We start from the raw sequence: 13,522 nt of genomic DNA, 5'->3' as shown, positions 1-13,522 counted from the left end.
ACCGCCACTGCGAGAGTCTTTGTCACTGGCAGGCAGACCTACAGGCAGGGACAACAAATGGAAAAAAAGGGAAGAGAGAGAAGGAAAAAAAAAACATGAGTGTGAATGTTTCCACAGTCTCAGCAGTGGCACGCTTGTGTGCCTGTGGCTGGTTAAACAGCAGAGACCACAGCACTTGATCTGCACCTTACCCAATGGACCAGACCTGTGACGCACACCAAGGACATCAGTAGTGTGTGTATGTGTGTGTGTGTTTGTGTGTGTCTCGTGTATGTTAGATACCTTGGGAGCGACACAGGTGTTAAGTGTAAACTCCTGGCAGGGCAGCCTCTAAGTATGCAACAGCATAACGACACTCCTGTCAATCCAATGTGTGTTGCTGATCTCATTGACCCTTAATATATGTGTGTGTGTGTGTGTGTGTGTGTGTGTGTGTGTGTGTGTGTGTAAAGGCCGTTCAGGGCGAAACTGGAATAGGACTCTTATAATGTGTGGTGAAAAACGTAGATGGGAATTCCTCCAAATGCTGCCAAACTTTTCTGAGTTTGTGAAACTGAGCAAAGTCATCAAGGTGGTAAAGTTCCCTATGTCAGCAGATTATGCAGTTGAGGGTTGTTTTCCCCAACAAGGGCCAGTTCAAAAGATGGGCAGACACCTCTCCCCACAAATTAGTATAGTCTTTCAGCTCTTCTTGACATGTCTCCTGAAGGCTTTCATTCCATGTCATGTCTGCAGACAAAGTAGGTCAGTGTGAGTAGAGAATTGTGTGTACCCTTATATATTTTCAGTGTCCTCTTTAGTTTATATTTCTTAACTATGGGACTCTCGGTATAGGACCACATTTTAGTTACCCATTTAATTAGAAAATATCAATATCAGTATACTTAGAACTCGATGTATAATTGTTGGAACACTTGTCACCACGAATGACCACGGTACTGTTACCACGGTAGAAGCTACAAATAATTAAGCTCCACAATTGTAAACTAATTATGTAAACGATAAAACTGTAACGCTTCATTGTATTACTGGCAAAAACACAAACTATGCTATGCAGACAGTCCAATTTGATGTTCCTCCGACTGACCCAGTTGCAATTGCCTTATAATATTCGTTAACTTCATGGTCAACATGATGTCACTGATCGTCGCCGTGTTTTGTCGCGTGGCTGACAGAGCCCACTGACTGTGCCTGAACTGTCGTTTCGATATTTGCGTAAGTCCCTTACGCGCAAGTGAGTTCAGTTGACTCTGAATCTCCATCTCATTGGCTAAGCAAGGGCGACGTGTACATCAAGCAGCAACAGGTAGCTGCATTTGTAACAGTTACCGTTTCATTCTGGGAATGCCTCGTCTTGTGCTCCGCGCATAGCAAACTTTGAAAATCACTAACAGTCAGCACATCTCCTGGGCTTCTCATCTCTGATCATTAAACACGCATATTTTATAAGGTAAGGTGATCTTAATTCAATGTTCTTGAAACTTTATCGCGTATCATATCCATACTTCATACAATACCTTGTAGGCGAAAAGTCTAACTATGACCCTGTGTGTATGACTAATTCATATAATTTTAGGTCAAAATGTAAACATGCTGATGATTTTGACTAAAAGTTCCAGTCCACTTGGTGAGGTTTGGGGAAAGAATTGGGTATGCAGTAGCTTAATTGCTTATTAGATTCTCAGTCCCTTAACCTGGCTCGATGTTTTTAGAAGGGTTAACCTTGAAAATGTTATCATGCCCCGTGTGTTGTTAGATTAGGAAGCCCTGTACTAACGCTCGTTCCCCATCAACCGCGATAACAATGTCCAGCCAGCGTGTCAGGTGCAGAGACGCTCCGAGTGTAAAATGCTTTTTAGACAAGAACATTTTAACCATATACACATGCAGTGCATATAATGAATGCAATGAATGTTGCTTTTCTGTCTGAATGGTGTGTAGAGCTGAAGTGTTTGTTGAGAAAGGAATGATCATAATCACAAGGAATTCCTAAGAATCTTATTGGACAATAAATTGTATTAACCGCTGTCGAAGAAACTTTAAATATCATAGAAAATGGTAATTTGTAAGGGTGAACTTGAAATTTGAAGTCTTAATTGTTTCACTGATTGGCACTTCCTCTAGTGTGGCCCTTCCCTCCGAATCTTGAGCTGACCTGTGGCTGCACACCGGTGTGGGATGAAGTCCAAAGGGAAGGGGAGCAAGCGCAGCCAACAGGCCTGGAGCGGGTCAGACCCGGACCTCCACCTGGAGACAGAACCGGGGTCCAGCGAGCATGAGGGCTCCGAGGCTTCCGTGCAGCTGGAGGGCTCCTGGAGGGCCCGCCGGGCAGCGCGCAGAGCCAGCGGCGAGAGCACGGGCATGGGTGGCGGTGCCAGGGTGGGTGCCAGGGTGGGCACCAGGCGCCGGCGGCCGCACGGCAGTGGCAAGGAGCGCAACGTGCGCCGCCTGGAGAGCAACGAGCGGGAGCGCCAGCGCATGCACAAGCTCAACAACGCCTTCCAGGCCCTGCGCGAGGCCGTCCCGCACGTACGCACCGACAAGAAGCTCTCCAAGATCGAGACGCTCACGCTGGCCAAGAACTACATCAAGGCCCTGACCACCATCATCCTGGGCATGTCGGGCGGCTGCAGGCCCGGCTCCGAGTGCCCGGACGAGGCCAGCGCCGCGCGCCTCCTCCAGTGTTGCCAGGAGCACCTCGAGGATGAGGACGAGGAGAGCCTGTCCAAATACCTGTCTCAGATCCACAGCTTCAATAAGGGGAGCTAGCAGGACCCCAGGGGGGCGGTTGGGGGGAACGGGGGGTCTGGTAAGCAGAGAGGACAGGGATGCTTCAGAAACGGACTGGACAAGGCAGTTCCTGGTCTCTAGACTCTGAACTCTGGTGAGAACTTCGGTGTGACTCCTCGCCCTCCCACCTAGCTAAAGACTTCTCAGCCTTTTTGATCAGGAACTTTTGAAGTCTTGATAAGGGGGGCAAAAGGCCATAAAAAGCTTGAGCCTCCAGCTCTGCCCCCAACTGATGAACTGATGGGTAAAGAGTGTGGTGTAGGAGGACAGACTCTCCAAACAGGTTATAAGTAACCACTAAGACTGGTCCATGATGTACTGTACTGCACAAACTTCACCATTCTCACACACTGAAACATTACACTTTAGCAAACATGCTAACACAGAGCTGACAGGATGGAAACAGATACAGTAAAACAACCGCTCATTTACCGCTGTGGATTCACCCTCTCTGTTGACTGGTTAAACAGGATAGAACATTACATTGTTCAAAGCGAAGCAGATTGATAACACTCATTTATTGAGAGGACAAACCATGCACGTCTTTTTTTTTTTTTCACGAGTACACTGTACTCTAGGGTTAACTACGGTACAACATCCTTGTCCCACTTTGTTATTTTAAAAGGAATAAATTAAGAATAAAACCAAAGAGAACTATGACATGTCCTCTACAATCACAAATGCATACAATATCACGTTTAGCTTGGAATGTGGACAGATTCACAAAACATGGTGCTAATGCCTCCCTTGTGTGAAAGGGAGAAATGTGGATGGCTAGCATAGCTAGCTGGCTATGGTCATAGCACTACTCTGTCTTGTCCAGTGGATGACGTAGCTTTATCACGCCGAGTGCCAACTAATATACTTTGCTTTCCTTCCAAAGTTGAGTCATTCAGTTCTTTTGGCTTTACACGCACATATTCACAGAAGAAAAAGCCAGGATTCAATAATTACAGCAGTAATGCCAGATAATGCCCCAACCTGCCATCATGCAGCTCAGAAAATGCTTCATTTTTTCCACATTTCACAGTTTTACAGAGGCTTCCCTTTATACAGTACTCAAAAGAACATCCTCCAATACAATGACTCGACTTTTTGTTTGGCTATCAATCCAACTAATATTCAAATAATAAAACACTTATACCAAAAAATACATGGATCCTTTTATAACCCTTTACAAGCATTTGTGCTACCATTTTGTTTCTGGTCCTAATACAATCAAATCGAGTCTTTTAAATCAGCAAAACGTTTTCATTTTGAGGAAGTCTAAATAATTCCTGAGTGGAGTAATGGTTTACACTGTCTTGTAGATTTTGCACATTACACACTGCACATTATCAATTAAAAGAACATATTTCACATCCTTTGCTCAAATACCCAACAGGGTCAGGTGCCTTGTTACAAAATTAATTTCACACATGCCCAGAGGTGTGCCACAATTTCAACTGCTGTTAATGGATAACTGCACCCTTTCAAAACGTCTTCAACCCACAGCATGAAGATAAATATCTAAAAATTCTGCTGACAGCGAGTGCAAGTCACGTTGCTAAGGCTACAGAAAGAGAGAGAGAGAGACAGACATGTCTGTCAGTAACAGGGAAGCAAAGGAGGCAGACATCAGTGGCCATGACACAAAGAAAGGCTGTACATGAGAGCCACTGCAAGCCTCAAACAAAAACTGTCTACATCACCTAAAGTTTCAAGCCTTACACCTTTGAAACTGGGTTTGAACTGCATTTGGTAAAGGCAGTAATTCTTTACACATTAAATAACCTGACTGAAAACAGAAATGCCCTTGTAGCCACAACAAAGATACAGCCACTGAATAAACAATAATGTAACGCTTCCTTCAGTCACACAGACAGACAGACTGGTTGGTGAGGTGTTGATCCTAACCTTATCAACTGTAAGCCTAAGACTGATCTCTCTATACAACTCAGTCATACTGTTAGCATGTCTCGCATTGCATGGCCCCATATTACTAAACAGACAAAACAAACCAACACAACAGAAAATGCTCACAAAACCACATTCACGTGAAATAAACACTGTATCAATATAAGACCAACTACTAACGAAACACGGGTGAAACCATCAAGTGATCAGTCTGCAGGAACACAAGGTACTGGAAGTAGCTGATCTGAAATGGAGAGGGGATAGTGGAAGTCGCCTGACTACATCAAGCAAGTGAGAAAACGCCAGGAGGAATGCATGTGTTGGTGAGAAAATATCGTTTTCAAAAGTATCGTTTTCCAGCACCTTATAAAAACCAAGTGTTTATATGTGTATTTGTGTCCAAAACATATGTCTAATGTGGTATAAATAATAGCAGCCATCCATTTAAGTTGGACTTAAATCGTGTAGTGGCCATCTATGCTGGACTTAAATCATGTAGTGGCAATCACAAATGGTTGGCTTCAACTCAGAGATGAACCCCCCCCTGCCATGTGTTGGTATGCTCCAGGGAATGGATAGTAGAGGTGTGTTGGTCAACATTGACAGGGTTGGGTACAGCTACAGTGGTGTGTGGAGGAGATGGGCTTTCTGCTGTCTGCGAGGGGTCTTAGCAGCCGATGGCGTCGCCGTTGATTTCGGTCTCCTGGCTGCGGGTGGGTAGGGGGCTTCGCGGGGGCAGGGGGCTGCGCGGGGGTGTCTGTTGGGCGAGGCCGTCGTGTGGCGGCGCCGCCACCGCTGCCGCCGCCATGCTGATCCGGGGGGCCTCTGTGGAGTTGGCCCTCACGGTGATGTGGTCCCAACCCCCCTGTGGGATAGAGACAGAGTGAGTGGAAGATCCTGAGTTGAGTCCCTCAGGGAACGTGCACGTGTCTGCACAGGACACAGAAGTGTGTGCATAGTTACCTGAACCCTTACACCAATGAGGCATGAAAGCCTGCCGTTTCAGTGTGTACATATGCGTCTGTGTCTGCTGGATGACGGCGGGGTTGGACTCGTTTATTGTATTATTTTTAAGCTTGCTTTGAATCAACGCAGTAGTGACAAGGTTAACTAAAGAGGAAAAAGCTTCCTTCCTTCTCACTCCCCGGGGGCCGACACCTAGTTGGTGGTGAAAATGTGTTGCGTCAAAAGCTAACCACCTTCCATAACCATCTACAAGGGCACTAGAAGGCAACCAGTAATCCCTGACGCAGACAGTTACTGGGAAGAGCTCAGTTGACTTAATGCAAATTGGCTGCCAGTTCTCACCCCGATGCCGTAGTCCCACGACTGGCCTTTGGGCTCCATTGGCTGCACACCCAGCCGCCGGCACACCGTCCCACAGCTCAGGCTGTGACTCCCCTGCACTTTGTCTGCGATGATCCACACCTGAGAAACACAGCAAAAGATGTTTAGGAGCCACGGACCATAATTCTTCCACAAGTAATGTCTAGCATAAACCACGTTATACATCACATTAAATGTCAACAAGTAAAAACGAATGACAAACACTGAGGGAAAGACATTTCAAGATGTCATGACAATTCGAGACATCTCCGAGGCGTATGCACCCCCCCCCCCCACTCACTCCTATTGAATGATAAATTCTGAAAGTAGACCTGGTTTTAACAGGTAAGACTGCTTCTTTCCCCATTAACGACCCCCTGAGGTGTGAGAGGCTCCTGACCTGGTCCAGTGGCCCCAGGGAGACTTTGCGCACGTTGTTGGAGATGTGCTCCCATGTGGAGCCCTGAGGGTAGCTGGGGGTCACGCCGTGTCTGTACCACAGGTTTCCTGAGCAGAGACACAAGCGACTTTAATAAGCACATGTTATATCGTTGGGGCACAGCTAAGAGAATGAGAATGGTAGAGCATAAGGCTTCAAAAAACTCTCACAAGAAAAAAAAAGAAAGAAGAAGGAAAAAAAAGCTGAATGAGGAAGTGTACCGTTCTCATCAACGGTGTAAACGGACGTCCTGCCGACAGAGACCTGCTTGAGTTTCTGTTTGGCCGGGGGAGGAATGTGGTACCAGCAGTCCCCTGAAGGTACACAGGTAAACATGATATCTGTACACCAGTGTACTTACAGATTATTTTCATTCACCATTTCTGCTCCAATACTAGAGTAGGACGAGGAAACACAGCTTCTATTACATAAACAATAGGAGCTAAGATATTGTGTCATCGTTTAATTCTCATATCTCATTATCTTGTCAATGTTTATCTTGTTATCTGTTTAAAACCAGAAGACACTGCAAAAGCCTGTGAACCATCATCCACGGCTAAAACTCCAGAAGTGTAGAACCGTGCTCGGGTTCTGACCTGCGGGGTTCTGAGCGGACACAGAGCCTCGGTAGAAGGTGGAGCCGTCACGGGCGATGGCCCAGACCTGGTGAACGGTGCCGATGGAGATGGACTTGAAGGGCTGGTCCGTGCCGACGTGCAGCCAGGAGGTTCCCTACAGGGCCCAGATCAGCCACAAAGACACCAGAGTTACACAACTAACCCCTTACGTGACTGTGTCATCTCTCTCTCATCTACCAGCGATAGTGATCACAGAGAGGTTTGGAAGAGAGAAGGCTGAGAAAAGAGAGAGACAGAGAGAGAGAGAGAGAGAGAGAGAGAGAGAGAGAGAGAGAGAGCAGGAAGAGGAGAGTGAGAACTAGAGGAAGGGTGAAAGATAAGAAACAAATGCAAGAAGAGGAAGAGACCAGAGACATGGCAAGAGACACCACCATTTCCTTACAGTGACAGTCAGTCCACGCATTCACAACATTCATCAAAAACTCCTTCAATACATCTGGTTCAGGAGCATGGAAGGGATGGGTGTAGTTTGATTAGTTGTTGAACTCAAATATCGACAACCTTTCGCCAGAATCGCAGAGTCTGTCTTTAACATTACAGAACTGATAAATTAACAATGTGTGTGACAATGACAATTAACATCATGCACGTCTAAAGGGCTAAACATTCTACTCTTCCAGACATGGATGTTTCAGCAGGCGTCACCACAGGCAGTAAATGGTGCGAGTGACTTACGGCAGGGGTCTGTGTGGTGACCCCCAGACGGCACAGGACGTCCCCCTTGTTGCTGATGGCCCAGAGGGGCACCTGCTCATGTGTGCTCTGAGCGCCACACGGGAGGATGGTGATGTCACTCAGGGCGATGGGCGGGACTTCCAGCCAGGGGCCCGTGGTAGCCAGTTTACACTTCCTGTTGGAGAGCAGGGTTGGTTGAGCTGGGTAAATAGAGCTGGTACTGTATGATGATGTGTGTGTGTGTGTGTGTGTGTGTGTGTGTGTGTGTGTGTGTGTGTGTGTGTGTGTGTGTGTGTGTGTGTGTGTGTGTCTATGCTGTGTATATACACAGTGGGGGTGCCAGCAAGTGTGTGTTTAGCTGGAACATGGCAGATTCATATCACATACAGAGATCAACAGGAAGAGTGAAAAAGCAAAGAAAATGACTGTTTATTGGAGAGTCAGAGAGTGGGAGAAAGAGAGCCTGTGAATGTGTGTGTGTGTGTGTGTGTGTGTGTGAGAGACAGCAAAAGGGTCTAAGTGGGTGTGACAGAGAAAGAACATGTGTATGTGTGTGTCTGTGTTTAAGAGAGAGAGACAGAGAGAGTGTGTCGGTGCGTGCCTGAATGTGTGAGAGATACAGAGAGAAAGAGAGACTGTGTATGTTTGTGTGTGTGTGTGTGTGTGTGTGTGTGTGTGTGTGTGTGTGTGTGTGTGTGTGTGTGTGTGTGAGAGAGAGAGAGAAAGAGATAGAGAGAAAGAGACCTACCTGGCCCAGCGCCTCCGGCGCACAAAGTCCTTCAAGGTTTTGTGCCCATGGTATGACCTGGATAAGCAAACATCCACTCACTCAGTGTTCACAAGGCAATTACACACAGCCTTTTTTTTATACCACTAAAGAATAACCAGCTCGCTTTGGCCAAACACCAACACTAACATGTCACAGTCCAATGATCTAACATTACAGAAATACAAATAAAAATGGGTCTAAAGCTGCAGTACATACGCTGGGAAATCTGCAGCATACTGCCAGCCCTCTCTGTCTGTCCCTCCTGAGACACTGTAGTCAATAGCCCAGTCACTCACCTGCAAAAAAGAGGGGCAGCCATTGGAAGGATAACATGATCACTGAAGTATACAGTATTACCAAGGAGACTCAAACAACAGACAGTTAATTCAATTCTCGTTTCCATACTTCAGATTCATGAGACACATTCCTTGTAATCTCATCTGAAATGTATTAAGACAGAGTAAGAGGCGACTCGAAGGGTAGAACTAGCATACTGACTGACCGGATAAGACAAATTAACCTCAGCTCTACAAATGTAAGTATATAATCTAGTCCATCCTGTTCTAGAGTGTGTGTGTGTTTGTGGGCTCAGTCTGAAGTGGGTGAAGAGGGCCACTCACCCAGGTCCAGTGTGGGGAGGGGGGCTTGGTGTTGGCCTTGGTGCACTCGTGCAGGCCTGAGGCATCACTCCACATGTAACGGTCAGTAGGGAGACCCCTGGTGGACACAACAAACATTACAGCTGCTTTAAAAAAATACCACACCAACCTGATAATCTGTTGTCCAAGCTTCTTCAATGTTGAACCCATATTATATCTTATTCCATTTGAACCTTCTTTTAAATCATTAAAAAGATAACATGTTTAATACATATGCTTTTATTGATAACATGTATGCTTTCAGTAAGTATACTTAAATTTTGATAGATGTTTCATACAATTCTGTCATGAAATTAGGCAAGAATTTAGCAGACTCGTTCAGAACATCTTGCCACTGAATTTCTAATGACATCTACACTAGTATGGCCGACTTAATCTCTGCGTTGGAATTCTTAGGTGTCCAAGTGGTATCTAAAGCAGACTCCACGGAGCTGAACCTAGTGCTGAGTGCTAATAGTGACGCCACTGTACTTGTTAGCGTATCCGGTGACCGGGTTCCATCGCTGGTTCTCGTAGATGTAGACACTCTTGACATCCGTCTGCGTATAGATGTTATCTGTGCTGCTGGCGAGCCCTGCAGGGGACATCCAATCTAAATTACATTGGCTTTGGCACATCACTTCTACACTGACAAGCATAAGCAGCACACCATAAGAGTAATGGGCTGAGAGAGAGAGAGAGAGAGAAAGAGAAAGAAAGAGAGAGATAGAGAGGGAGAGAGAGAGAGAGAGAGAGAGAAAGAGAGAAAAAGAGAGAGAGAGAGAGAGAAAGAGAAAGAGAGAGATAGAGAGGGAGAGAGAGAGAGAGAGAGAGAGAGGGATGTTACCCTGGAAGAATCCGCCTCCGTAGCCGCCGGTGTAGACCCAGGCTGTGTGATCGTAGCCGACACCCCAGACCACGCCCAGGCTGTTGCACTCGATGATGCGGAGGTGACCCCCCACCTGACGCCAGAACCTGCGGGGGCAGCGGGGAAGAACCCTCAGTCATGAAACAAACATATTAACAACTAATATTTGAATATGCTAGTATTTTATATAAATCACTAATAGATCATAAAAATAAACCACTCCATAAAGAAAACAAGAAACTAAACACATAAAAGTGTGAATTCTATATATCATTATATATTACAACTAGGGCTGTCAGCGTTAACGCGTTAATCTATGCGATTAATGCGGCCGCGATTAACGCGATAAAATATTTTAACGCAATTAACACAACTTAAAAAAACTTTTTTTTTAATGCCTTTATTTGGATAGGACATGAAGTTATGACAGGAAGCGAGGCGGAGAAGAGGTGGGGAGAGGATTGGGAAATTACATCAGGCCAGACTATGTAGCCCGTAAGTAGGGGGCTTGGCCTACCATTTTATGGGAGCGATGAGGGACAGGTGGGGCTTGAATAGCCCCCCTTGTTCAAAGTGGGGAATGACAGAAAAAGTTTGAGAACCACTGAGGTAGTTGAAGATGGAGAGAGCTGAGGGATTGTTGGGCGGAAAGTCTCTGTTTAAGAGTCAAAATGACGGAACAATCGACAAAACTAAAGTTGTATGTAGCATTTGTCAAGCTGAATTTAGCTATCACAGAAGCAGCTCGTCTTGAAGTTACCACCTTAATGCAAAGCACCCAATAGAAAGCAGTCCCAGGTTAGATGATCGCCAACCCACACTCCATGACTTCTCTAGGAAAATAACTAGACCAGTCCGTGAAAAGGTTACCATTTGGGTTGCCCGTGACTGTCGGCCCATCAACATAGTTGAGGACAGTGGGCTGATTGAGGTGATTCGAATTGCTTCAGAGGAAATTCTTACGATTTACCGTCGAGGGGCACCATTGTGTTTTAAAAAAAAATACAATTAAACAACAGTTTCTAAAATACACGCTGTCTGAAGTGATTACTTGTTTATTTATAAGATTTAGTCTTAAGAAGAAAAACAAACTTTTAATTGCGATTAATCGCGATTAATTAATTTAAAAATGTGCGTGTATTGCTATGTATTATAAAAGGATGAAGACTGTCTTACATCTGATCACAGGGTGTGGGATAGAGTGATGCCTCCAGCTCTGGCGTGGGCTCACTGACGAAGATGTCCCCCTTGCAGGTCAGGGACCAGATGGCCTGCTTGGAGGGTGGACCATGGATCCCTCGCGAGTCGCAGCACGACACACTGAGAAGAGCCAGCTGCCACAGACAGACATACGAACATATTTAACTCACATTTAACATGCATTTATGTAACTAAAAAAGATAACATTTTCACTTGATAACTCTGGGGCATGGTTTACATAACTGATTTTACAAAGCCCACAGATGAAGGAATCATGTTATCATGTATTTCTCCCATTAAAGGCAATATGGGAAAATTAGGGTAAAAAATTAGGCCAGTAGAGTGAACTGTTGCATCTCTCTTGCTGCATGACTTTCCCTGTCCACCACACACACATACACACACACATATATATCTATATCTATATCTATCTATACAGTATGTGTATACACACACACACAAACACACAACACCATTTCTGAACACAAGGTATGGCCCTGTTCTGATCCAGTGGTCTAGTCCCCCAGTGCTGTAGGTGAGGTGGGCATCCAGTACCCAGTCATGCATCTCCAGCTCGGTTGGCGCTGCCAGGCGGATGGGCCACCTTTGCTTGGTCCTCTCAGCCGTGTAGATGGCAAAGGTGTGCTTGGTGTCATTCAAGACGGGCACCAGGATGGTCACCTCATTCACAAACGCATGGAGATACTGAGGAAAGAATTGAATATAGTGAATGGCAGTTTCAGAGTATAGGGGACAAAATGGGACCTCTTTCAAAATGTATGTTCTTTTACTCCTTGTATCAAATGTTCCTTTTGACCCCTGTTCACCATAAACATTTTATCTCCCGTTACAGTTACGCCTCTCTGTTCTCCTTCTCCTCATTAAAATTGTAGTATGGTATACACATTTGCATTTATATACACATTATTCATCTAATCCAATTTTCCATCTATTTGAAGTAGATGAGATTGGGCAGCTGTGGTCACCTTCTTCTCCTCGTTAAAGGTGTAGTATATGAAAAGGATGCCGTCTTTGTTGCCCTCGACACCGGAGAACTGCTCCAGTGCGAAGCGCACGTCCACCCACTTAGGAGGCTTCCAGTCTCTCCACCACTGCATGGCACCCTTCTTCACCCACACCGACTAGGGGAGAGAAGGATAGAAGGAGAGAAGGATAGAGAGCAAGAGAGAGAGAGAGAGAGAGACAGAGAGAGAGAGACAAAGAGAGAGAGAGAGAGAGAGAATAAAGAGATGAGAAGAGAAACGTGGAAGAAAGTCCCATGGGTGAGCAGGTGTCGCTCACCTCTAGCTACTGATACTGTTATGAAGTTTGAGAACCACCTGTTTCTACGGTCAAGCATGACTAAATACACCACAAATCTAGACTAATTACAGCAAAAATCTAGACTAATTACAGCATACATTCTTCCTGTAAACATCTATTGTTCATATTCTACCACATTACCTCTGCCACTGCACGAATCAAACTTTTGAGACATACTCTAAAACGTTTCACCGCATCTCTATCTGCATGCGAGGCAATGCTATGGATTGTAAAGAACAACATCTCACACGCCTTTCTGAACCTAGAATACAGTATATACACCATGCTTTTAATTTAATTGTTTTGTGTCATACTGATTTTGCACTACATAGAGAGAGAAAGAGAGAGAAAAAAATGTGCAGATAGAGATTAGGTCAAACACATCTGGAGTGCTAATATCGCTAACTCAGCTACATCCTTACTCCTTTTCTGTGACTCAGTGCTTCTCCAACGTCCTCTGAAGGAGCACTAACATTCTACCGACATTACAAACGAGACAAGCAGCGAGTGGAGGAGAAAAGAAGAGGAGATGAATTAGTCACACTATGGAAAGGGTCTCTGCAAGTCAGACATCCTGCCATGAAGGATCCAGTCTGCAGCAGTAACTTCACCCGGCCACGGTACCTGTTCGATGGCCTGCTCGTAGTGTCTGAAGTTCTCCATCTCCCTCTTGGACCGCTCGCTGAGCTGCTCAAAGATCTGCTTGCGCCATGCAGCTGACTGAGCAGGGGTGATGGACAAGGACATGGACTGCGCCGATGAAGCCATGCCTTAGGGAGACAAACATGTTGCATGGTCATGGGTCCTTCATCTTCAGCTTCATCTGTGAAATTAAGGAACATGCCTCTATCCTCTATCAAAGCTATGTCTGCTTTATTCAACGACTTGCTGAGAAATGTTGGGGTAAATAAAAACTTTCCAACACACAAACTGATGGGAAATATTTTCAACACGAAATTG

The 13,522-nt window shown here is 45.5% G+C and overlaps 2 protein-coding genes across 5 annotated transcripts in view; one reads left to right on the top strand and one right to left on the bottom strand.

Annotated features, from left to right (window-relative positions):
• Positions 1-1,107: 1,107 nt before the first annotated feature.
• bhlha15 (basic helix-loop-helix family, member a15) lies at positions 1,108-3,439 on the top strand. Its single transcript, XM_012838880.3, has 2 exons — positions 1,108-1,450; positions 2,125-3,439. The coding sequence occupies exon 2, from the start codon at positions 2,179-2,181 to the stop codon at positions 2,767-2,769; it is 591 nt and encodes a 196-aa protein (XP_012694334.1). The 5' UTR covers positions 1,108-1,450; positions 2,125-2,178; the 3' UTR covers positions 2,770-3,439.
• Positions 3,290-13,522, bottom strand: part of tecpr1a (tectonin beta-propeller repeat containing 1a) — an 18,427-nt gene continuing 8,194 nt past the window's right edge. For 2 of the 4 annotated variants that reach the window (XM_031560885.2, XM_031560886.2), the window contains 16 exons: positions 13,187-13,332; positions 12,985-13,038; positions 12,226-12,381; positions 11,795-11,944; positions 11,216-11,373; positions 10,019-10,146; positions 9,664-9,766; positions 9,154-9,250; positions 8,750-8,829; positions 8,513-8,569; positions 7,765-7,939; positions 7,048-7,183; positions 6,673-6,765; positions 6,413-6,519; positions 5,995-6,114; positions 3,290-5,551 (listed from right to left, as the gene is read on the bottom strand). In XM_031560885.2, coding sequence (XP_031416745.1) covers positions 5,354-5,551; positions 5,995-6,114; positions 6,413-6,519; positions 6,673-6,765; positions 7,048-7,183; positions 7,765-7,939; positions 8,513-8,569; positions 8,750-8,829; positions 9,154-9,250; positions 9,664-9,766; positions 10,019-10,146; positions 11,216-11,373; positions 11,795-11,944; positions 12,226-12,381; positions 12,985-13,038; positions 13,187-13,332 — 1,958 coding nt within the window. In that variant the 3' untranslated portion in view covers positions 3,290-5,353. The remainder of the gene's footprint in view (positions 5,552-5,994; positions 6,115-6,412; positions 6,520-6,672; positions 6,766-7,047; positions 7,184-7,764; positions 7,940-8,512; positions 8,570-8,749; positions 8,830-9,153; positions 9,251-9,663; positions 9,767-10,018; positions 10,147-11,215; positions 11,374-11,794; positions 11,945-12,225; positions 12,382-12,984; positions 13,039-13,186; positions 13,333-13,522) is intronic. The other 2 variants (XM_031560887.2, XM_012838881.3) reach the window with 1 other exon arrangement.

The sequence above is a fragment of the Clupea harengus genome, chromosome 23, assembly GCF_900700415.2.
Source record: "Clupea harengus chromosome 23, Ch_v2.0.2, whole genome shotgun sequence".
NCBI lineage: Eukaryota > Metazoa > Chordata > Actinopteri > Clupeiformes > Clupeidae > Clupea > Clupea harengus.
Note: the sequence above shows the minus strand (reverse complement) of the source record. Positions and strands in the feature narration are given on the sequence as shown.

Coding starts and splice junctions, on each gene's coding strand:
- bhlha15 (XM_012838880.3), top strand. CDS start 2,179: ATGAAGTCCAAAGGGAAGGGGAGCAAGCGCAGCCAACAGGCCTGGAGC.